At 35.1% G+C, this 26,810-nt stretch overlaps 1 protein-coding gene across 1 annotated transcript; it reads right to left on the reverse strand.

Annotated features, from left to right (window-relative positions):
- On the reverse strand, positions 1-25,434 carry RYBP (ring and YY1 binding protein). The gene is made up of 4 exons (XM_089241801.1): positions 25,267-25,434; positions 23,583-23,705; positions 9,124-9,276; positions 1-2,599 (listed from the first exon to the last, which is right to left on the reverse strand). The coding sequence occupies exons 1-4, from the start codon at positions 25,290-25,292 to the stop codon at positions 2,374-2,376; spliced, it is 528 nt and encodes a 175-aa protein (XP_089097927.1). The 5' UTR covers positions 25,293-25,434; the 3' UTR covers positions 1-2,373.
- Between the last annotated feature and the right edge of the window lie 1,376 nt (positions 25,435-26,810).

Here is a 26,810-nt window from a genome sequence, read left to right on the forward strand (position 1 = left end):
TAGCAAGTAATTAAATTTGTTTTAATTTATTAAAATTTTTATGAATGAATATTTTAATTACATGGCATACATTGTTAAGATTCATGATTTTTTTCAACATTCACATGTATGTACAGTTGAGTGCATGATCTACTTATGATAAAGTATTTTATCAAGTTATAAAAGAATTACAGTCAGTGTGCTGAATTTTATAGAAACCTCTAATTTATGAATCACAATCATTTTTTATGAACAAGACATTTGATCTCGAACAAAAAAAAAACATGTCATTTCTTTAAAAATCTATCCATTTCTGTTCACAGTTTACTTGAGTTCATAAAAATGAGCATCGACTGCACGAATAAATCACTCTACAATGATTTTTTAAAATTTCCTTAAATAACAATCAATGCTACTGAATGCTATCAAGGAAGACTGCTTAAGGGGGGGGAGGAAGAGAAATCAAACCATTACCTAGTCATAAAAAACAGATTATTCCCCTTTGGGGACAAGCAGCTCCAAAGTAAAACACAGAAAAAATTATTACATTGTATATAAATATGTTTTATATCTCAAATTTGTCTTCATAGAGCTATAGTCAAGTTGATATAGGAAAAACTATTAAATGTTTTTGCATGCATTAATTTGACTACAACACTAAATGAAGACGCTAATAGGGCAGAATGATTTGTGCATATATACTTAAGAGATTTCCCTATATCCATAAAAGAAATTACTCAAACTGCTAACACACAGGATTTGCTTTTGATCTTTCAAGTGTCGATCCTTGATCAATGATGGCATAAATGTAATTATATCCAATAATTTATCAATAAGACAGTTTAGATAATTTGACTTTTTACTGAGTCGTGAAATTTAAAGAGCACTCAATATCAATGATTCAAATATTAATTATGAATAAGTCTTGGTATACTATATAATGATATATAACTGATGGTATTATACAATTCATGTCGGAAAGCCTATTTACTCCAAGCAATATATCCCAATTTTTGATTGTAATTTGATAGCCTAATTTTTAAACATGACCCCCCTTTTAATATTCCCCCCCCCCCCCCGTTTCAGTAGTTTTTATTTTTCTGTTGAAGTGAAGAGAAAAAAAACAAGTTTGACTGGAAAATGTTTTCATAGAAAAATTATCAAAAATAGATCGCAGGAGGTTCTACAGTATATTAAACATTCCACCAGAAAAAATTATGAAAGAAAAATTTAAAGCAAAATTTCTAACAAACGTATGTAATCATGATCCATTAAAAAATACTATAGATTGGATCATAAGAAAATGGTTCATTTAACCTCCCACCCCCTTTCCCTACAGTGAATTTTTGTTTGAATAATTTTAGTAACTAGCATGATGAATATTTCACTGCAGATAATATATATTCACATATTAAATTTGGACATTACGATGATACACTGACTCCTGTATAAAAAAGCATTTTGTCACTATTACGGTAATAATTTTTCTAAAAAAAAAAAAAAAAAAAAAAAAAACATCATGAAGAAAGCCAATCTGTCACGATAAATACCAAACTAATTGCATATGATTTCGTGAGAACAAAAGCAAATCACTTTGATGTAATTTTCAGTCTTGAGAGACAACCAATAACATGTACAAGAAACCGAAAAAATTACTGTATTCTATTAAAACGATTCAAATCTGAACACTATTAAAAATGAGCATATATTACATTGTGTTGAAAAAGCTACTTCTCTCCAAACATATAAAATACGAGTAATTTCATGCCTATAATCTTAGAGGAAAACATTGGACATATATACAAAAAATTATCCAAGTTCATTATATATATATGCGCATGCTTAGGGACATTTCTCGAAAAATGGCAGTGGTAGTCTTTAAAAAACAAAAACTTTCACAAAAAAACAACACCTATATATAACTCAATGATAAACAATTTCAAATAATCCGATTGTGGGTCAGTAACTACATTAATTTATAAATATGTACAAAGAAAATGTGTTAAAAATAAAAAATCTTGCCTGTCATTATTCATGCTAAAAATCTAACGTCGTGCAAGATGTTAATGTACAGTTCAATTTAAAAATCAATCACATGAAATGAAAATTTCACAATAGAATGAAATGATTAATCAAAACGTTGAAACTTTTCCCACGACTCATTTTTCTATACAGAAAATAATGAAATGGGGCAATAAATATTGAATAATCATGATGCCAACCATAAATAAATTGATGGGGCAGTCATTAAAATAAAAATTAATTTAAAAAGTTATGCAAATCATCGTATTTAATGGATATGACAATGCTCTCACACCCTCTAAATATGGGGCTTGAATAAAAATTAACAAAAAGAGAAACATAGAATCTAGTTTCATCTAAATGAGATCCAGATCACCTTCTGTCCAACTGAACATCACCATTTCTGACGTCACTGTGGCTGGCAGAGTCAGACTGACTACCATCTGTGCTATTGCCACTACTACTTGCCGGTCCATTCGTTGTAGTATCTGTAGACAAACGACGTTTTGGCTGAAATTCAGTAATGATGACAGTCACATTGTTCACGGTAACAGCTTTCTGCTGAGCACTGCTTCTATCTATATTCTTTAATCTTGGCCTGGTCAAAAAATGAAAAAAGATAAGATTATATCAAATCAAATTTATTCATTTTCAACATAGAGATTTAGATTGGATGATAAATGTTTTAAAAACTAGAGGCTGTGATGCTTGTACAGATGATTGAAAATTTACGGGATCTGGAAGTTTCGCCCCCGTAATTTCGCCTCTGACTTTTCGTCCCCCGGAAATTTCGCCCCTGACATTTTCCCCCCGAGACGTTCACCCCCCAAATTTTTGCACCTGATATTTCACCTGCCCTGAACGCATGAGTGACCATATAAGTGGATGAGTGACCAAGTGAGTTAGGGGAACCGTACAAATGACTAAGTGAGTAACATAATGACTGACCACGTCAGCATCTATAAGTGTGGAATTGACTATCAGTGAATGACTGTATGTGTGTCCAAGTGAGTGACCGACTGAATGCTTGTATAATGTGCGGTCATTCATATGGTCAATCATTTGGTCATCCAAATGATTGGCCACATGAATAACCGAGTGATTTAATGTATGAGTGACCAAGTCAGTGGCAGAGCAATTGACCATATGCGTGACCAAGTGAGTGATCAAGTGATTGGCCATATGGGTGACCGAGTGCTTATTTGAGTTTCCAAGTGATTGGCCATATGGGTGACCGAGTGCTTATTTGAGTTTCCAAGTGATTGGCCATATGGGTGACCGAGTGCTTATTTGAGTTTCCAAGTGAGTGACCATATGAGTGACTAATAATGGCCAAGTGAATGGCCAAGCAAGTGACCATATGAGTAACCGTAATAATGACCAAGTGAGTGACCAAGCAAGTGACCATATGAATGATCGTAATAATGAACAAGGGAGTAATAGAATGAGTGAACAAGTGAAAGATGGTATGAGTGACCGTAATAATGACCAATCACTCACACCATCATTCACATGTTTACTCGTACGGTTATTCATATGGTCAGGGCGGGTTAATTGCCACAGATAAATGTCCAGCTCACTTGGTTACTCATACTGTCACTCACTTTTACCATTATTCATATGTACTCTCATATGGTCAGGATAAGCGAAATATCAGGGGGTAAATGTCCAACTCACTTGATCACTGATAGGGTCACTCACCGGGTCAATCATATGGTCAGGGCAGGCGAAATGTCCAGGGCGATATACCCGGAGCAAAATTTCCGGAGAGGGGGGGCCAAATGTAACAGGAACGAAACGTGCTAGGGATGAGATGTCGGGGGCAAAGATTCCGTGAACCAAAATTGACATGACAATGAATAAAATATATAAAACATACAACATGAACAGAAACAATTAAAAAAAAGACACATACAACATAAACAAGACAAAATTATAAATGCCAAATAAGAAAAAAATGTAAAGATTAAAAAAAAAACCAAGAATGAAAAAACACACATACAACACAAAAAAAGACGACACACAATGCATGACGAGAAATGTAAAATAAACAAAACATTAGACAAAAATAAAACTTTCACATACATAAATACAAACAATTTCTTTTAATTGAAAAATATACATAAAGTGGCACAGCTAAAGTAAATTTATTGTAATTTTATTGCTCCTCCTAAAGGTCAAGAGTCTATCGTCTATTGAAATTAATAATTTGAATAATGATTTTTAAAATGCCATGTGTGTGGGTATATTTTGTATTTTTAGTGGCAGTGAATTATATAATTTCGGAGCTAAAAAATAATAAAAATTTTTACAAAAAATTTCTTTCCTAAAGGCAGGAATACGGTAAATCGTACAAGGTCTGCGCTTGGAAACATTATCTTTTTAACAGCATAATCCTTTATTACGGTTTAAGAAAAGAATACAAAAAAGAGCATTATGGCATAAAGAAAGTAGATTAAGATTTCTAAAAATTATAGAAGAATAAGACTGACCCCGACTCAAAATTTTGAAAACTTTTTTTTTGGATTGAAAATAAAGGCAATAAATTAGTTCTATAATCACCACCCCATATAATTGTACCATAATTTATACGTGAATAAAACCAAGCATAGTACAGGTCTTTTTCAACAAATTAACGGAAACTTTCTTACTTATATAATAAAAATTACATAAAACAAAAACGAAGTTTTTTAAGTAATTCATGAACATGAGAGCGAGAGAGAAGAGATTTACATTTTAAATTGCTGTCTTCATTTAAACCCAAGTATTTAATACTATTTACTTCTTGAATTGAATCTCAATGACAATGAGGTTGAAAATCACAAACGAGGGTGGGAAATTTGAAATTAAGATGCAAATCAGATTGTATAAGATTGAAATAAACATTGTCTTCTGTAAATTTAATTTTAAATCATTAGCATAGAATCATTTTTGAATTAATATCAAATCATTGTTAATACGATTCTTAAGGCTGTCAAAATCATCACATGAATACATTAATACAGAATCATCGGCATAAGTGATCGTGGAACCGCCAAATTCTAAATTACAAAGGTCATTAATGAAAATCAGAAAAAGCAAAAGACCCAATATAGATCCTTGTGGGACTCCTCTATTTATATGGACATAATTACTCAAATTATCCCATATTTTGACTCTTTCTTTATTAGATGAATGTGAAGTGAACCAATTTAAAATATGACCTCGAACACTAGCTGAATGGAGTTTTTGAATGAGAACATAATGGTTCACATTGTCAAAAGCGTTCCAAATATCTAAAAATATTGCAACAGTAAATTTGCTTTTGTGTGTGTGTGTCAATGCCATTATAAATAAATTTTGAAAAGGCCATAAGAGCATTTTCAGGACCTCGTTCTTTTATAAAACTAAATTTGTTTTTAGCAAAAAAATTTACAGAATACAAAAAATTATATATTTTAATTGAAAGAATTTTTTCAATAAGTTTAGAAAAAAACCGGTACAATTGAGATAAGCCTATAATTCAGCACAGAATTTTTTCGCCAGCTTTAAAAACAGGAGTAATAGTGGCTCGTTTCAGTGACAGGAAATACAACAAGTTGGAAATGAGATATTTATAAACTTTGTGATAAATACGACATTATTTACAGCAAACTCTTTAATCAAATACACTGCTCAAAACAATTAGGGGAGCAAGCAAAAAAGTGAAGAAAACCGTGCGAGACAGCCACGTATTGGCATACAATGGATAGTACACGCGTATCAATGCGCAATACAGAAAAAAGACGTAAAAAAATTTGGAATTAAGCTTTAATTCTTTGAAAATATGGAAAAAACGTGAAAAGATGATTTAGGGCAACAATTTGGTTACATGTAAACGATAAAAAAAAGTACTGTTTAGACATGATGCATGAGTTTTAATAGGGCATGTGGTCTCCTCGAACAGCTAAGACTGCTGCACACCTGTTTGCCATAGATGCGATGAGGTTATCGATCAGACTTTGGGGAATACTGTTCCACTCCTCAAGAAGTGCAATCTGCAAGTCTCGGACAGTAACAGGCAGCCTTGGTCGCGCAGCAATGCGTCGTCCGAGCATGTCCCAAACATGCTCGATTGGATTCAGGTCAGGAGAGCACGCTGGCCATTGCATACGCTGTATTGTTTCAGCTTCAAGCATGTTCTCCACCAGACGAGCTCTATGCGGTCGGGCATTATCATCCTGGAAAACAAAGGAATCTCCAATGGCTCCAGCGTAAGGGATGACATGAGGTCGCAGTATCTCATCTGCATACCTTCGGGCCGTCAAAGTGCCATTCCGAATGATATGCAGGTCTGTATGTCCGCCTATGCTGATTCCACCCCATACCATCCAACCAGCTCGTCTGTATTGTGACCTTTCACGAACGAATGCGGGGTTATTTCGAGTGCCCGTGTCAATCCATACCAGAACACGTCGGGTGTCACACTCCAGACTAAATCGGGACTCGGTCTGTAAACAGCACTTGGCTCCAATCATGCTGCTCCCAATCTCGATGTTCAGCAGCCCATCTTCTTTGGGCCGCACGGTGGCGTGGGGTCAACGGAATGCAGACCATTGGCCTACGTGCATAGAGCCCTCCCTCATGAAGCCGATTACGTACTGTTTGGCTGGACACCCTTCGTCCTGTTGCCGAAAGCAACCGTCTTTGCAGCTGCTTAGCATTCTCTGTTCTGTTTCGACGGGCTATTAACCGTATATACCGGTCATCAGTTGCTGTAGTGGCGCGTGGCCGACCTTGCCCTGGTCGACGTCTAACATTTCCTGTTTCTTGGAATCGATTCCACAGCCTTGCAACAACACTTCTGGCGACTCCAACAGCGTCCGCGACACTACGTTGTGTTTGCCCGGATTCCAGTCTGCCTATAACATGCCATGCCATGGGTTCCGGTAAATCACGTTGTTGAAACATCCTCAAGTCACCTTGTCTCAAAAAAAAATAATGCGCAATCGAATTTCCCAGTTACGACAGTAAAACAGACGTTTCTGCAACATCCCTTATCTCCTTTTTCTGGTTTTTGACGTCATGAACTTTGATTTGCATATGAAGTTTTCTTCTTCCGTTCCCTGCTAGGCTTTAAATTATGGATGATTCATTTTATGTTACTTATCAGTATACATCTTTGCGTAATTTTGTTAAAACCATGTGCTCCCCTAATTGTTTTGAGCAGTGTATATATTAATTCCATCGTAATCATACAAATTAGTTTTAGAAAAAGAATTAAAAGTATTATGTACCCCAAGAGACTAAATCAAAAAAGGCAAAGGAATTTATGGTAGGTGCTAGGTATTTTTTAAAACCATTGTTACCAAAAAAAAAGACATTGTGGCTTATATGATCAATCAAAGTGGGTGTTAAATTGATTTGCAAGTTCTTAGAGTATCAGCAGAATCTGGCAAAACAGCTTTATTTTAGTTTTTCACAATAATGTTAATAAATTCTCATTTCTTTTTATTTGTATCGCATTTCATAAACCGTTGCTTGTAATATTCATTTTTAACTACTTTAATATGTATTTTAAGCTCATTGCCTGTGCATTGATACTGTTTTGTAGATTTTGTCAAATGGATATTTCCGCATTTTTTATACAGTTTTTGTTTTCTACGAACCATACGTAGGAATTAGTTTGTCATCCAGTTATTAAATTTATGTATCTTCCTAGTGCTATATTTGAAATTTGAATTTATCGATAACTGTAAAATACCTGCAATCAGAAATTTGAGCTTGGAATTGTGACATGGCTCAATTTCATAACTATGGGAAAATGATAAGTTAGATTATTAATAAGTAGCCTGCTCCAGAAGAAATAGTGGATGGGTTATTTTGTGGTTTAAAAATATATATAATCGATGCAAGTGGATGCATCTCTCACTCTAGTAGGTTTATTTATGAGGCACTTAAAACCATATTGGCATAGACAGTTCAGGTAATCATGGATGTCAATACTGTTTGTAATTTGTAAAAATGTTATTTTTTATGGAATGTTAAATGTCTATATTTAAATCCCCAATAATTATATTATTAAAATTAAGGTTGGATAAAACAGATTGGAGCTCATTATTAAAGTCAGCTATTGCGATTGGTGAGAACGATAGACAGATAAGAGTGCAATATTAAATTCTGTACTGAATAATAGGAAACATTCAGCTGTTGTGAAATGAATATCAATCTGATAAAAAAAAACAAACAGATTTTTCAGTCCTGCAATCCCCCCCACCCCGACATGCTATTTTCTCTGCAACAGAAAAACGAGTTGAAATCATCCAACTTATACAAGTTCACTTCATCACTATAAATCCAGATTTCAGAAAAAATTAATAAAGATTTTATTTAAACAACCTGAAAATACTAAAAATTATCATAGCCTCGCACTCTGAATATATTTGTATGAAATATTTAATATTTAAACTACGATTCGTTGGTAAAGACGTAAAAAAGGCATTTAAATCATCCAGACCTGTAATAATTTTACAATCATAATCAGGTTCAGTTATATCAGTTAAGAAATCGAAGATAAATCCTTTTCAGAGTTTATTTTGTAAGACTCTGGATGATTAATTCTTTTTCCAAAAACATTTTCCTGTCACTTACGCAACCAAACTTAGTCATGCTCAGCTTTAAATTTTTGTACAAGGAAGAGCAACTTCTTTATTGAAGTTTTTAAAAATGTATAAAGGAAAAGCATTTTTACGGTACAATTTACAATAATTGATGAATGGGCTAAAGATTTTATCAAATTTAGTATATTATCTTAACTATTGATAAAACTATCTTATTCAAATAAAGAGCACTAATGCACACGGTTATATTCAACCGATACATAATTTTAATTGTGCAATTATAAGTATAGATGGATATAATTAGATTCATAAATTGATAAGCATTTGATTATTCAAAAATTTTCAATCAACACAGGTTTGCTTTAAATTACACCAGATAAATTTGCTTTCTAGTATATATATATATATATATATATATATATATATATATATATATATATGTGTGGGGGTGTGTGTGTGTGTGTGGCAAGTGCTATACAGCCACACTGATAGAAAGAAAACACTGGTACTACAGAATTTAATAAAAGATCATGAACTTGTGTACCTTATTTTTTTGGCTCCTCTGTCAAAAGTAGATTTCTTCTCTCTGTCCGATTTTGATGATGATGATGAAGAGGATGATGATTTCTGCTTTGGCTGCACTTGGGTATATTGTTGAGCTACTTGTTGCACCAACTGAGGATTTATACGGGGCTTCCTGAAACATTTAAACCAAGTCAAGACTCTAATAAATGAAAATATAAAGTTTAAGTTGAATAAATGATCTATGATAGAAGAGGCATTCACCCCAAAGTCAGCAAAAAAAATTCTCAAAAAAAAAAAATTTGCAGTTGATTAAAATTTCTAATTAATTATTTCATATGAAGTTATGAATCACGAGCCAGTTGCCTAATGACAAAATCTCAAAACTGAACTTGGTGACTCTGCTTGAACGATGATATAAACATGGGACAAACAATGTCGGATGCAAACCACCAAATAGTCGAGATTACTTTCTTTGAATAAAGAGTTTGCTTTCTCATGTTTTGGGACAGAAGCGGCATATGCTTTTTTTTACCTATGTCACTAATACCACATAAAATGTGATACTGCTCGTTTCCAATCATTTCATTTTTCTAATTCCAATCACTTCATTTCTAACTGGATTTAAAAACAAAATTATTTTTTTACCGTCTTCATTTGGCCCTATATAGATTAATTTCTGTGATCGATTCAATAAGATTCCTCGTAATAAGCTATCTAGACCAGTGTTTCTCAGCCACCAGGCAGCTAGTGGTTCACGTTTCATTTTTACCAATTTCACAAATATTTCATTTGTGTGTATGATCAGGCCTTCCATTTACACAAGAAAATCAACCAGGCTACAGTCTTCCAATGGTTGTGAACCACTGATCTAGACAACTAGTGATAAGCAACAAAATATGAGATTGAATTTTCTTTTCTCTAGGTCTCATTGAAGATGAGATTCTTTTTAGGTCCCCCAACTAAGGACCAAAGAATTACGATTTGTTCACAAAATCACACAAAGTAGAGCAAATAAAAAGTCTTGCACTTTTATACAGTAAGAAATTTCGAAAGGAATGTTTAATTTCAGAAACACTTTTCAGTCACATATTTTTGAAAAATTAATAAATGCACTTGAATTAGCACACACTCTGGTGATGAATGTTAAAAGTGATTGTCTTCTCTTTCGATATCTTACTCATTTATAAGCTTTAGACAGCATCAGAACATGTATAATTTATAAAAACCCTATATTAACAAATTTTGTATAGCAAAGTTAAAACATGTACTGTATTTAAAATAAAAGCCAAAAAATATTTTTTACCACAGTAAAATTCTTAATTACTAACTTTTCAAAAGAGATTGTCAGATTTTCTGTATTTAATTATCCTCCACCTTCGAGAAAACAAACTGCAGACACCCCAAAGCAGAATATGCGAAATTCTCAATGTATGTCACAGAATAATGTGGAAGAATTTTATAAAAGTGTAGAAAACACTATTATGGGAATATTTGCCACAAAACATTTCTAGTCAGCCAAGGACTTATTGCAGAACAATGCAAAACATTTTGCTTTAGGGTGCACAGATAACAGTCTAAAGTATTAAAGTGAAACCTCGCTATGATACTTGATATAACAATAAATCCCTCAACAATTATTTCAAACCGTTTGAAATTGCCCATGGTCTAACGTCAAAACTCCTCTCAATACAACAATATCCTCTCCACAATGATATTTTTTAGGAAATTTTGGAACTACAATATTTCATATACTTTGCTTAAAAAATAGCTTCAATATATTCAATTCCTTACCCGTTTGTTTTTTGAGTGTGTAATAATATTGGTATTTTGCACTAGCTACCATCTGAAAGTGTCAGGCCAAGTCAGACCAAACCTTACACCAAGTTGCCAAATCATCACCAACCAGTAAGTTAAATTACCAGTCATTACACTCTCAAAATCAAATCTCACCAACAAAAAAAACAGACAGCTAGCCAGAACAGACAATGGAATATATAGTAAGGGCCACAATAAGGGAGAAATAGGCATGTCTGGTACCATGGGCGCTGGATTAGAGGGCGTGCTAAATTCATCCTTTAACGGTTCCTTCTACATTATACATGGACGCTAAAATACTTGCCCCGGCTGACAATATATCTAGTTGCGGCCCTACATATGGTCAAAGCAGATACGTCATCTTGCCAATTTCGAATGTCAAACGCCTGAATTGATGCTGGTGCAACTAATGGTGTTACATCCCGTATTCATGCTTTAAAATCATGTGGACAACAAATCAAAGAACAAGAAAATAGTTTTCTACTAAGACATTTATTTTCACAGAAAGGATTATCAGTAAACTACATTGTTACCTATCAATTAAGTTTTTCATCTGTATATGGTTTTTTAAAGTTCATTTTAGAATCATGTCCTACATCTCTCACAACAAATACAAAATTTTATCTCACCAAGATTTTCATCACATCTTGTTAGCTGCATTCAGATTGATATTTCCCCAGCCATTGTTTTCCGCGGATCAGAAGTTGAACGCAACAAAGAGCAACCAAGAAAGCTGAAGAGGGCATTCCCAATCTTACCAGTTGTAGCGATGTTGTCAACAGAGGATCACAGTAGAGGTGAAAATCAAGAGATTTCCCTACTGGCCAGTTGCGACAAGACCTGCTAAATCTAGTGGCCACCCATGAACGCGAACAAAAAGAAAAAAAAATGGCTAAACCCCCACACAGATATTACTTTTATATTAAACACATCAAAGTACAAATGAAAAATTATTTCACTCGTCAATTTTTTATCTATTTACCACCTGTCATTTATTTTTAGCAGTATATATGTCACGGCAATTGCTATTAATTCGATAAATACGCATACGTACTAGTTAATATGTATAATTCCCAATTGAAGTTGGTAAGTATGATAAATATAGAAGAAATCATGGAAAAATATCACTCAAATTTCAGCCACTTATCAGTTTTTCCCATGCGTGATGTGGGTGCACTACACATATTTTGATACAAATTCAAATTAAATTAAAATAAGTATTAGGCCGGGATTACGCTATATAAGTTTTAGAAAAATTCTTTTATAAAACTTGAAAAATACAACCAATAAGTTTATTATCACAAAAAATGAGTAACTTTGCCTGGTTTTAATTTATACAAAAATTGCCACGTTTTTAAGACAAATAAATTTAATTGGTCGAATGGTCGACGTGTTTCGGCTCTTCAATGGAGAGCCGTCATCAGGACTTCGTGGTGAGAATTCACACGAATGAGTCGTGGAGGGGTGATGTTTACGCGTCTGGTCGTCCGAAGAGTTCGCCTTTGTATTTGCTGCGTCCGAGTGGTCTTTGGATGCGAATTGGGGAGCCATCTGTTGTAAAGTGTTGAAAGTTTTTTCACGACTGAGGTTAATAAAGCCTGTCCAAGCTGACGAAATAGGTGGTGTGTTTCTTCCATCGTTAACGAGGAAATTCTGGCATGTTCTGATGAAGTATCCCTCGAGAAAATTCAATTCAGAGTTGTGTGGTGCTTTTTTAAAAACGCTTTATCAAAATCAAAATAATGTGAATGTTGCCAACAGTGTTGGGCAATAGCCGAATTATCCGTCCGTCCCTTCTCAACATGCTTTCGGTGTTCGAGAACTCGAATATTTAGATTTCTTCTAGTTTGGCCAATATATCCATTTTCACAATTCTTGCATGGGACTCCCATGGGACTCCCATTCTCAACATGCTTTCGGTGTTCGAGAACTCGAATATTTAGATTTCTTCTAGTTTGGCCAATATATCCATTTTCACAATTCTTGCATGGGACTCCCATGGGACTCCCATGCAAGAATTGTGAAAATGGATATATTGGCCAAACTAGAAGAAATCTAAATATTCGAGTTCTCGAACACCGAAAGCATGTTGAGAAGGGACGGACGGATAATTCGGCTATTGCCCAACACTGTTGGCAACATTCACATTATTTTGATTTTGATAAAGCGTTTTTAAAAAAGCACCACACAACTCTGAATTGAATTTTCTCGAGGGATACTTCATCAGAACATGCCAGAATTTCCTCGTTAACGATGGAAGAAACACACCACCTATTTTGTCAGCTTGGACAGGCTTTATTAACCTCAGTCGTGAAAAAACTTTCAACACTTTACAACAGATGGCTCCCCAATTCGCATCCAAAGACCACTCGGACGCAGCAAATACAAAGGCGAACTCTTCGGACGACCAGACGTAAACATCACTCTTCCACGACTCATTCGTGTGAATTCTCACCACGAAGTCCTGATGACGGCTCTCCATTGAAGAGCCGAAACGCGTCGACCATTCGACCAATTAAATTTATTTGTCTTAAAAACGTGGCAATTTTTGTATAAATAAGTTTATTGGTTACATTCACTCAAATATAACAGATGCGCTCATTGGTTGCATTTTTGAAGTTTTATAAAATAATTACTACAAAACTTTTATAGCCTTATGGGGATAACAAACAAATTATTATTAGCATTGCACACAATGCTAGCTTTTTTCACGTTTACCAACATTTTTAAACATAATCAACATCCCTGATGGAACCGATCAATCCTAGACTGAAGTTTGTGCAAAATTTCCAGTCAATTAAAGCTACTAATTAACAACTTATCATATTTAAGAGTTACTAGCTGATACCCGGCGACGTTGCCCGTCCCGTAAAAAATTTATATATGTATTCTTATTAATTATTTCTTAATCGAAAAAATTTCTGCATCAAGTAAGAAAAAATTACTTTTATTTTTAAATATTTTAATTAAAAACTTCAGGAAATCGCTTGTGGATACATAATATTTTTTCTTTTTCCATCTCGTGTGTAGATGTACAAATTTTTGCTATTACCAACACTCGAACAGGTGATAAAAAGGTGCCCGTGTGAAAAACAGGGCTCAAGTAAGTTGATACCTGCCACTGCTAACGACTGGCCTTGCACTTTGCTGATTGTCATGGCAAAAGCTAAACGAATCAGGAATTGTAATCGCTTCAAAGTGAATGGCATTTCTTCGGTGATAATTGGGATACGTGGAATGAAGACTTCTTTTTCTTTGTCACATCCAGTTAGAATCGTTGCTTCGATGATGCAATTGTGCAATTTCTTCACGCAGAGTCTGGTGCCATTGCAGAGTCTCGGTGTGTCCAAATTTCTTAAAAGCATTATAGGTGCTCTAACTTTGAGGGTCAAATTGTGTGGTGGCACACCCGGAATATCCAAAGGAGTTCAGAAATTCTACAGGATACAGAACTAAATGTCTGTGCCGTGTCTGTGACAGTGTCAACCGATTTGTAAGATGTGGAGTCTCCTGGGATAATTTTTAGGATTTTTTCGTTGATCTTGTTCACACTGTCATTTTTCGGTGCCAGAATCGCTCCCAGAAAGCCACTCATGGTTTTGGTCATTTTGTTGAATATTTGGGAAGACTTTGTCTGCAAGTTCTTGAACTGAGTTTAACAACTGGCAAAATCCATTTGGGAACGTAATCGGTCCAGTGCTTGGGTCTACTGGTTGGTCAACTGATGTGAAAATGATAGCAGTGCCGAGTCATTTTGCAGTTGAACTCGCATGTTGGTGGATAATGATAATTTTTTAACTTCATGCCAGAGTGATGATGATTTGAGGCAAGCATTGAGTTCATCAGTTGGCGTTGAACATTTTTATTCCCAGTTTTGTCAGCGTAGTTGTTGTTCTCTGTTGTTAGCGACGTCATACGTCCAGCGAATAATATTCAAACGCCTTTCACGCAATTTTTAAATTGAAACTATACCTATACGATGGGTGGTTGATGAGATAAAGGCCGCATTATCACTTACAGGACACCCTGTATATAGGCTAGCAGAAATACCCAGAGCTTCCCGGGTTTTCTGCAATTAATGGGAGGATTGGAAAAGTGACAAACCGTTATAAAGGAATAAACTGTTATAATAACAGAATTAAAGATGTGACAAACCATTGTAAATGCATATATTCACGTCCGAAACGCATTGTTGGAAACCATGGTGACCAAAGTAAATGTTCCAAAAGTAATTGTTGAGGTCCCAAAACTATTGTTGCCCAACAGTTTTTCGCCTATTTCAGGCATTTGCCCAGCTCTGATGAACTTTTAAAGTAGCCTATGGTTCAATCCCGGACCTGTTTGGTATATATGCAAAATCTGGCGACGATCGGTCTAAAACTGTAGATTTGTATAAAGAACATACATTCACATTTATATATAACATACATAATCACAGGTAAATTTGATACGCTCGCAAACTTTACCAAACTTATCAAAACTGTCGATTAATTATGCATGTAATAACCGGATTTATCACATTTACCATATAACATACATATATTAACTATTATACCACACAGTTGTTCCTTTAACGTACCTAGGATTAAAATCCTCTAATGATATTTTAACATTTTTTATGAATACCCTGATTTCTAGTATACTACTGCATCTTTTTGACAGAGCTTAATCTTTAGCTTTAGAGAAGTTATCTTTTCCAACAGTGATTGTAGAGATATTGATGGTTTAAAATTTGTATACATTATGTTTCTGAGCATTTGCCACTCTGAATGCACCGGATGGATGATGTCGCTCTCTGCTATCTATATGAAGGCTTTTAACAGCTAACTAATGCAAAGATGAATTTAGGAAAAAGAAAATTCAACTGCCTGTGCAGCGAATTGAATCCACATCCTCTTACTAGGGTACTCACCAAGCAAGTGAGAGGACATGGTCCTCTTAGAGGCAAGTGATCCCCGCAGGGACATGAATGAATCAACGCCAGGGTCTCCGCCACCGGACTTATCCCATTGCAGAGATCTCTTCCAGCCCAGCTTCATGGCAGAGTCTGGAACAAAGTGAGTGTGTACACCTAACAGTCTGATCTGAGTGTGTAGCTAGCGTTGTGTATGACATTTCAGTGCTGCCATCTATACTTCAAATTGTGAGTGAAGTGTAATGATTGAATATTTGTAACGTTGTAGGCCTGTTGCTCTCTGTGGCAAGACTTTTTAACGGGGAGATCGGCTCGCATTCGCGCCTTGAAGTTGGGAACCACAGAAAACCAACTTCAGCCGACTACCACTGTGGGGTCCCCGCAGGGACATTTGAATTTTCTTTCCTAAATTTATCCTTGCATCAGCCAGCTGTTGAAAGCAATCATGTGTCACCATATTGTAACATATTCATCTAAAAGATGGAACATGACGGTATCTAATTTTTGAGTCAAACAAGCACTTGTTGAAATTTTACAGAACTATCTTCAAAAAAATTTGTTTTTTCCACTGCCAAGTGATGTAACCCATGAAATGATTCTTTCTCATGACTTTTTTTTTCTCTTCTAATGTGATACTGTGGCGAGTTTGTTTTTAAAAGTTTGCAATTTTCAAATTCAGCATTATTAGTGTCTCACACACATTTACAATCACAAGGAAATTCTACAAATGCTTTGTCAGTGAGTTGATTGCAGTTGGAATTGGTCCTTTTTGATCCATTCAATGTCCTAATGCGCTCTGTTGAACTACATATAGTTATATCATTTTTTTTTAAAGAAGTGAAAGTGTTCTTCGAAAAGAGATGACAGAAATCAAAATCATGCACGAAAAAAAAAAGAAGAAACAGTATCAAAATATAGTTATACATTTTTCAAGATTTTTATTGCAGAGGCTTTCACCACTTCTGTAAAAGTGCTGCTTTGAGAATCCGATATTTGTCAGATATTGATGGTGACTAAAGCAAAAAATCTCCACTTTCAAATATCAGGTCACCCTGTCCTGAGTGGTGCAAGTTAATTTTCACCTTTAGATCATAGCCACCAGTCTACACTGGTTCTTCAGGAACATGACCATATACCAATAGACCATTTTAATAAAACCCATCAGCAGGGTTGACAAGGTTTTGGATAGCACGGTAAAAACCATGATATTTACTGTAATGTCCTAACCTCCCATTTATAAGTAAAGAACTTTACAATTCGATGAAGTAACTTCTGTAATCAAATAAACTTATATATAAATTATATTTAATACATAAAATACAATAAAGTTTTGAAATTCAAAACAGTATATGTAAAGGGTTACATGACTGATATCAGGTTATCAAGATATGGGATTGCACTTAAAAACTGAACTGTCCCCAGTGAGGTTAAATATTAGGTTTACTGAAGCACATGAAAGATACAAGAATGAGATAAAAACATATCACATGAAAATCAGAAAAATACAATGGATACGGCTACAGAATGAAATTAAATTTCTGTAATAATTGAAATTAAACACTAATAATTAAGCTTAGCTGCTTTTAACATTTGACAACACATAATTAATTAGCTGCCAAGGATGATTTCTAAGTTTAGTGTGTACATCTACAAAATTTGAAAATATTCTTTCAATTGATGCATAACTTGCAGGACACGAAAATAAAAACAATGTGTTGAAGAGTCTTGATAAAGCCTCCTCCAACATTTCTGACTGCTGTCTACCATGTGATAGGATTGTATATATAGCTTGAACTTACTCAGGGCAGTAACTAGGCTGGGGCAACCAGGGCACTGTCTTAGGGACCCAAGCCAAAAATATTGTCACTTATTTTGCATAATAACCCTTTCCAGAAGAGCCCCAAGTAAAAGTCTGCCCCAAACTTATTCAGTGAAATGTTAGCTTCTAGTCTCATAAGAGAAACAAATGAAATTTTAAACAAATTTTAAATGTTAAAACAAAAATTTTGGGTCTTGAAGTCTTATCATATTGGCATAATCAGTGTTGGCGAAATTATAGTGTTAGTCATGTATAAGTGCCTTTGGGGCAGAGTTCAAGCTACCGTTGGATTTTTTGCAAAATGCGAAAGGAAATCTTAGAATACAAAGGAAGTAGTAGCCACTTTCGCAAAAAGTGTGTACAGGAGATACAAAATGGGTAGAGTTGCCAACTGCTACGGATTGTCCATAGTTTCTACAGATGGCCGGAATAAATTATGAAGGTATAGGAGACTCAATACTACGGAAATAGATTTAAAAAACAAATGAGATCTTTGAGTTTCTTGCGGTTTTATTTATTTTTATTATTTTTTTAATTACATCTATCTTTACCATAACAATGAAGTCGTATATGCACATAAGAGAGTTCGAGAGAAGACGAACTTGGAGCCAATCTGTTTTGTCTGTGCATGAAAGGTAATCTAAAGCCGCGTCCAAATCCACCACTCTACTTGATGCTTAAAAATCTGTTTTCCGTCAAAATCGCCTCACACTGTGGGCTAAAAACTGGTTTATGAGTGGTTCAAAATAGTGGAGTGGACAGGTTTTTCGCAGCAGGTCCGAACCAGCTTCATTTGCATAGTGCATGGTCGAGCTCGCAGAACTTGTGTCGGAAAGAATGTTTCATTGTAGATACCATAAGACCTCTGATATGAAGAAAACTGGGATGAGAGGGGGGGTCTAGTGTTACAAGAGAGAGACATCCGTATATATACAACCCACAAGGGTGTATGTAGATTGGGATTACATTGAATATCCATGAATTGTTAAAGGACTAAGTGACCTCTGAAAGTTGCTTCGAGAGGTGGGGGTTGGGTTATTTGGCCTGAGCCTTCTAGGTTCCAGTGCCAATGAGGTGCTGAAGGGGTTAATGAACTTTGAATTAAAATTAAATTTCTGAGTTTATTTTTTTATTGCACTATGATTATATTTTCCTAGAGGGGTGTCCCCTTCCCATGGCAAAGCTGAACACATTCATCACAACTGACATGCCAACATTGGTTTAAAACCAATGTTGGCATGTCTGCATTTTGCTAAAGCTTTTTTCCCATTTTCGCTTTTTTTGCTAAAGGAATTTTTTTTCTAGCTTAAAGCCTGCTTTGGGGCTCCAAGACCACTCGAAGAAAACAAAAAATAAATTATATTTTTGAACAAAAATAAATCAATAACTTTGAATGCATAAAAAATAAGCCTGCAGGGCTCCACTATAGAAATTGTATACCAGTAATGGCTCCGTGAGTCAAAAAAGGTTGAGAACTGCTAATTTACATCATTGTAATGCTATCTAATAAAAAATACTTATATTCAGTTTCACAATAACGCAATGATTGTAACTGACTATGCATATATGGGTCATTCCCAAAAAAAAGTATAAGCCATTTCTGAGACTAATTTTTTTACAAAATTTCAGAGCACTGGCGGTTAATTCTAATTTTTTTCTAGTTCATTTAATTCTCTATTATATAGTACTTTTTAATTTGTTTCAGATGGTATCAAATTTTTTTAAAAACATCAATGTTTGTAGCAAGACGTCAAAATCTGACTGTCCCAACTTAAAAAGTGTTAAAGACTTGGTGTGAATCTAGAATTTGTTTTTCAAAAAACTTGAATCACATTTTATATATGTGAACAAAACTGACAATAAAATTTTGGAAAAATTTTTCTTCTCATGAAAAAATATTATTTGGTGTCCCGAAATTTTTCCCATTTTAAAATAGCCACACTGTTACGGTCTCTCATTTCAGAAATATATTTTTATACCAGATTAAATCTGATAATACTTTTGAACTCATTGAAAGGTTTTTTAATGCTTGATCCAAATTTTGGATTTGACTTCTACAAAATGACTTAATATTCACGTTATGTCTTAAGTACCAGATTTTTCTGTCGAATGTCTACTCTGTCAAGTCATTATCATAAATGAGCTGTTGCCACGACGATCACACATACCTACAACACAAATATGTATACATTAAATTTCAAATCTACACATTAGCAATTTTGAGGATAGATGGCACCTTCACTGAAAACAAAATACATTTAATGCTGGACACACTCACACGTACACTTAAATTTCACCAACACAAATCTGACAACTCCCATATTCAGGTGTGAAAATATGTGGCTGTTAAATGAGAATTGAGGATTTTATCAGGGATGGAAAAAAATCATTTCACCAGAAAATCGTTTTGCAAGGATTTATATTTATTATAAAATCATTTGTTTTCATCAGAAGATACTATTGAAAGAGCTATGGTTCTCGAAATGGGAAATCAATCAGAAGAGAATTTATAAATTCATTAGTAACTGTGTGACTACCTTAATTATATTTGTTTTAGATTAATTACATGTATTCTACATGCAGGGGTCTGTCCAGCCGGAATTTGGGTCCGGAAAACGGACCCTTCACAAAACTCCGGGGCTAAAAAACGGACCCTTCACAAAATTCTGGGGCTAAAAAACGGACCCTTCACAAAATTCCGGGGCTAAAAAACGGACCCTTCACAAAATTCCGGGGCTAAAAAAAAGGATGTTTCACAAAATTTGGAGGATAATAAACGGATCCATCACAAAATTCCAGAAAACGAACCCTTCATGAAAATTACGTCGTAAAAAACGAACTTTTGCGACTGCTGTGCGACAAAATTCTTATCAGTTATGACCCTAGTTGTAATAGAAAGCCATTGATCTTTTTTTTTAAGCATGTATTGTTGGCCCAACACCACCACCCCCTCCCCCATAGATGAGTAATCTTATCTATAGAAGTTGTTGGTTGGATACCGGAAAACATGACCTTGAAAAGGCGATCGGAGAAAGAGCGTGACCTTGAGAGGGCTTTCCTTGTTTCTAGTCTTCTGGTTAGGACATCCCGCTGGTTGACCACGGATTGACCGCGTCCGATATTTTATCGCGCAACCTATGCCATTATACAAACGCTTTAGCCCCGCACTTCTCCTCAAATGGTCTTTGAATCACAACAACAATCATCAACAATTGTAGAATTGGATTTTTTGTGCACGTTTTTTTTCCTGTATTGCGCTTTCATTTTTGAAAATTTAATATGAAGCGTGGTCGACCACCAACAGGTGGAAATTCAAGGAATAGTGATTACTACATTAAAAAAATACGGCCAACTGACGTTAGGGGATGCAGCTCCATAACATCGTTTTTTAAACGAGGATCTGAAAACGTCACCAAAAAGACGTCAGATACAGATAATTCCAATTGTGCTAACCCGGAAAAAATTACTGAAACATTGCTTCCTTCATCGGTTTCGAACCACGCTGTCGAAACCCTGGAAACGGCGCGATACATTACCGATTTATCGGAGGCGCCTAAAGACATTACCGATTTATCAGAAGCGCTGAAAGACATTTCGGATTCTTCGAAAGACATTGCCGATTCGTCGGAAGACAATTCCGTTTCTTCGAAAGACATTACCGATTCGTCGAAAGCGGTGGAAGACATTGCTGATTTATCGGAAGCGCTGAAAGATGCTACGAATTCGTCGGTAGAGCCGGATTTTAAGAAAATTTCATCTACAGAAGCTAGAAAAATGGGTCTAAAAGTACCAAATTTGTTGAACATCGCACGTTTTGAGAAGCTTCACAGTTGGCTATGTTACAGCATTTCTGCATCTGGCTTTCTTTGCAAAATATGTTCTACATTTTTTGATAAGGGACCCTGGATTGACCAAGGGGGTGCAATTTGATGATCACCCAACACGATGTGTCAACAAGCATATATATAGCCAGAAACACAAACAAGCTGTGAGTGCATCAAAAACTAGGAAAATGATAATAAAAATGAAATAAAATAGGAAAATGAGGTTGCTGTTTAATTAGTATTACTTTCACTGCTATTTTGAACGTTTTCACAAAAATAAGGTACATTTTCACAAAAATAAGGTACATTTTCACAAAAACAGGACCCTGTGCAAAAAGTCTGGACAGACCCCTGCTACATGATAAATTCTCAGTGCTAATGGGTTTCTTTGCAAGCTAGAAAATGAAAGTAGAAGAACCTAGTCATAAGCTGGTAAAAATTGATGAACCTTTCGATTGAACACTTTAGAAATGAATTATTTTATTCAGAGATACCAGCAAACAGTGGAGAGGAGAGCACACTTTTTTTCAAGAGGGGCCTACTTTCACTAAAAAAAAGACCTAGATTTGACCAATATCCCGAGTCCTGGGACCCAGGTAAATCAATATACAATGGCACCTCTGTTTAACAATATTGTTTTAGAAATCTATAGAATTTTCCTGGACTTTTGTGGTATTATAAAGGATGTTACACTGGCTGTTTGCCAAAAGAATTTCTTCATGCAACTTTTTACAAATGCTCCCAGCATCACCAGATGATTTAAACTCTTCGCGTACAAGCTGTTGACAATAAATTTAAATGATCTGTATATTTAAATGATCTGTATATTTAAATGATCTGTATATTTAAATGATCTGTATATTTAAATGATCTGTATATTTAAATGATCTGTATATTTAAATGATCTGTATATTTAAATGATCTGTATATTTAAATGTATAGATTATAAATATGGTAACCTTGTTCACACTGAAAAAAAGAAAAGGAAAGAAAAAAATAAAAAGGTATGGAAGAACAGTAGATAATTAGATAAAAGAGTTACAGGAAGATAAGAGATGTACAGTACCTTGTTTTTTGCCCTCACTTACGTATTATCTTTCTCATTTCCACGTACAATATATAATAGAAGGATTAGCTATGAGAAAGATACATTATATGTGGGAGAAATACAGTGGAGAATGAGATACGAAAAGCTGGAAAGAACATGGGGAAAACACACAGAACTTTGTTTCATAGGGTTACAAAGGTTTGCGATAGGGAAATTTTTTTTGAAGAAACAGTCAGCTGGTTTGAATTTATTCTACTGACACTTAGATACAATATCACGTCCCTGATCGCGTAGGGGTTAAAACAGTGGTTCTCAACATTTTTTTGCCCATGACCCCCTTTCAATCATTTCTCATTCCTGTGTTCCCTTGTTACGATCATGATTAATTTTCTACCCCACCCCATTTTCTGGTTAGTAGTTATTCAAATATTGTTTAAAGTATAAACTATGCGCGTCCTCTATTTCTAGGATTACATTTACTACAATCACTACAACCGGTGCTCAAAATAATATTAATAAATGGTCAACAAATCTTTGCCTGCTTTTGTAATGGCAGCCACTTTGTACAAAAAGTCTTCCAACACATACGATTTTCTGTCTAATTATAATTATTCAAATTCTGCTGAAGCCCCTTCTATAGTTTGTGTCATGACCTACAGACAGTTCCATCACAAGTATGTTGTAGAACTACCCAGACTGCATGCAACACTTTCCTTCCATCTCCCCCCCCCCCAAGTTAATGTTACTTAAATAAGGGGAAAAACTACGAAAAATATGTATTTTGTTTGAAATTAAATTTTTTGGTCACTCTTTTAACAAATTTCTTTGTGGTCTTCTTATAAGTAGCCGTGGCTTCCCTTTCGTGGGATTTTCATCCGAGGGCCCTATAATATCCCACGGCTCCTGGTTGAGAACCACTAATTTAAAAGACAAATTCACGTCAAAAATACATGAAGAAAGTTAAATTTTTTTGTCACATAAATTAATTTTTCTGATGAAGCAATTCCACAAAGCATACCATACTATAAAAATAAATTGAAAAAAAAACTCGTCTCACCTAGTAGATGTCCCTTTTCGTACGTCACACATCAGACATTTGAAGGCTTCAGCATTATTTCGATAAGTGCATACACTGCAGTCCCACAGACTTTCTTCTGAACCCTTTGAACGCTTTGTCCTCCTGCAAAATATGATAAGTTACATTCGTACATGAACATTAAATCAAACCAAAAAACACTTCTTATGAAAAAAATTATGCAGACCGTCTATTCTATAAAGAATCTTTTTCACCTCCTCCAATGTAAAACAGTAATGGTCGATTATCGAGAAGACCATAGTAGTATGGAAGGATGCAGATAATACACTCCAGCAGTGATCTTTAGGTTAGAAATCCCTTGGAATAAGAATTTGATTACCTGTGCAGTAGTAGTAATACCAGAAAGACCACCAGGTGAATTTTTTTTTCAAACTAGAGCGATTAAGATTTCCACAAAAATTTTACTGCTCTTCTTCCATTCTAATCTAATTTTCTTGATCACTCACTCAAGTTTGCTGTCCTGGACTATAGCCTGGTTGACCCCAGTCTTCAAGTCCCACTTTCCATCACTCACATACTTGCCCACTTTCTCGGGCAATGACCTGGTCCACCTCACTCTGTGCAAGGGTGGGAATTACCTATACTCTCTATGTCACTATTTTTGCCCGCACATGATGGTACTATTCTGATCACTCACATGCTCTAGGTCCCTATTTTGGTTGCTCACTGACCTCGACTCTTGCTCTGTAGGTCGGTCACACACCCTAGCACACTATTTTGCTCAATCAAGACCTAGCACATTGTTTTGCTCATTCACGTGCTTGCAAATACTATACCACCACTTGGTTCAGTCTCTAGAAGACTCGCTTAGTCATTCACATGATTGCACACTATTTTTGTCACTCACTGACCAGGTCTCTAGGCCACTTACGTGCTTGCACACTGTTTTGAACACTCACATGCTTGCATTACCCCCACATCCTGGAACAGGGCGCCTAGGCTGGGATTTTTTCAGGCCCCCATGCCAGCCTTTTCACAGGCCCTTCTATATTTAATTTATAGCATGAAAAAACAAAAGAACGATAACAATCGTCTCAGGCCTGGAACCCTGTCAGAAACACCCTTGTGGAAGGCCAAACGTGCTTGCACACCCTATAGCTCACTCAACCCGGACCCTAGTCTATAGAGCAATATTTTGGTCACTCACTAACCATCCCTCACCTGACCAAGGCAAAGACAGATTCGCGAATTTATCATCTGCGGGCTCCACAAATTCCGTTATTTTTAATCTCATAACCAATCATTACTCGAATGTCCCGCCCTGGGCAGCTAAACCCGCCCCCTCCAAATACGCCTGTTTTCCAGGGTCAAATATTTTAGCGGGCATGACTTTGAACAAAGCATATTTGCTGACAATGTCACCATTGACCTTGGTCATGAAGTGCCCCGGAATGCTCGCTTCATCCAGGGTCCCCCAAAGTGGGGCCTTGAGACTATAAAAGAGATTTTTTTTTTGATCTATTGATCAATAGATGGATTAACATATCAAATTAGAGCGAACACAAATGATTTAATGAGCGAAACTTAGAAACTTATTTACTGCACAGTTGAGTGATTAAATTAATTTGAACAATAATTGAATTTAACTGTAGATTGAATTTTTTTTTTAATATGTACCAAAAAAAAAATTGACTATTGAAAATACCGGTTCAAGTTTTTCTTCGAATCCATGTGTCTCTTTACAACAGACAGCTTACGGCGCCTCCTTTTCCTTCTAGAAACAAAACATGTTACAAGGTTCTTTACAATTCGTCTTCCCTGGCAGACACCATAACATGGTAAATACACAGGAAGAGAAGATGGCGTACGACCACACACTTATATATACGGTAACGATATTCAGCCTTTTAATCCACTGAAAATCTTGCACTCGTGAAAGTTTTGTTTTTAATTATATGTAATAATAACTTAAACTAAACTTTTCTCCTTTAGATTGAAAATAATTATAATTAAAAGTTGTAACAAACAAACTGTTAAATTTTATGTTTTCGTTCGAAATTAGTCAATATCAGATTTTGTGACTGATTGATCGTGGTCATCTTTTACCCTCAGAATTTGGACTTTCTCTCTTCAATACTAGTTTCGGGAGTTCCAAAACGTTAAAGGCGCGTACACACTAAGGCCCCTTTCACACGGAGCGGATGCGGACGCGGGTCCGCATACCCTTTCAAACGAGCGCTGAAGATGCGGACGAATCGTCCGCATCTTTAGTTCGAAATTCGTGCATATAAACTGTTTTTTCGCAATTTTTGTAATTATTTTTCTCCTTCACCCCTGATTCAGTGGCCATAGGCAGCCTAGAAGCATTCTTTGGTGGTTTAATCTAGAGCCACATAGAATATGGGAATAAAGATATCTTCATTCCGTTCCTCACAAGTAGTCGATGGGAGAAAATGTCCTCAAATATTTTCAAAACATTTTGAAAAAAAAAATCCGTCTTTTCAGAAAAATATGGAAGAAAAATTCCAAAAACATCCAATGTTCGAAAAATCAAATCCAAAAACATCCAAAACATTCGATGTTCCAAAAAAAAGAAAAAAAAAAATTCAGGAGATATCAAAGAATTTTCAAGTAGTAAAAAAGGGGAGGGGTAGGGACTTTCAAAATGCCTGTGCTTAGAAATATTCACATCACAATTCTGTCTTAGGCCGGGATTACACTATAAAAGTTCGTTTATAAAACTTGAAAAATGCAACCAATAGGCGGATCAGTTAAGTTCTCTCGAATGTAACAGATGTGTTTATTGGTTACATTTTTCAAGTTTTATAAAATAACTTTCATAAACCTTTTAGAGTGAAATCTCATCCTTAGATTAGTCTCACTTCTGAGGTATAAAATTTAATTTTTTTTAAGTTTATAGACTGAATATCGAGTAAAATATACTTGTAGGTATCGGGGGAACCACCAAAAATATTCAAGCGCTAGGGTCTTCAAACGTCTTAATCCGGCCCTGAGTGAACACCGTATGTGGATAACATTGTTTAATAAAAGTATTTTTTTTAAAGTTTAAAAAAATTAAAAGATTAAAAATTTAAAAAAATAACAAACATTTAAAATAATATTTCGGATATTTATATTTTTAAATAATTTTAAAAATTTAAAAAGGAAAAAATTAAAATTTTTAAATTAAATTTAAAAGTTATTAAAGTATGTAGTCAATTAAATATTCGTAATGGCTTATAATTTTGG

This window comes from Pholcus phalangioides, unplaced genomic scaffold (genome assembly GCF_987345545.1).
Source record: "Pholcus phalangioides strain wild (caught in Gottingen) unplaced genomic scaffold, Ppha-v1.0 ptg000014l_1, whole genome shotgun sequence".
In the NCBI taxonomy this organism is placed as follows: domain Eukaryota; kingdom Metazoa; phylum Arthropoda; class Arachnida; order Araneae; family Pholcidae; genus Pholcus; species Pholcus phalangioides.

Excerpts from the sequence above, each read along its gene's own strand:
- RYBP (XM_089241801.1), bottom strand. The coding sequence starts at position 25,292 with ATGGATTCGAAGAAAAACTTGAACCG. Across the intron at positions 23,706-25,266 it reads TCGAAGAAAAACTTGAACCG|GAGGACAAAGCGTTCAAAGG; the intron begins GTATTTTCAATA and ends CATATTTTGCAG. Across the intron at positions 2,600-9,123 it reads AGAGGAGCCAAAAAAATAAG|GCCAAGATTAAAGAATATAG; the intron begins GTACACAAGTTC and ends TTTTTTGACCAG.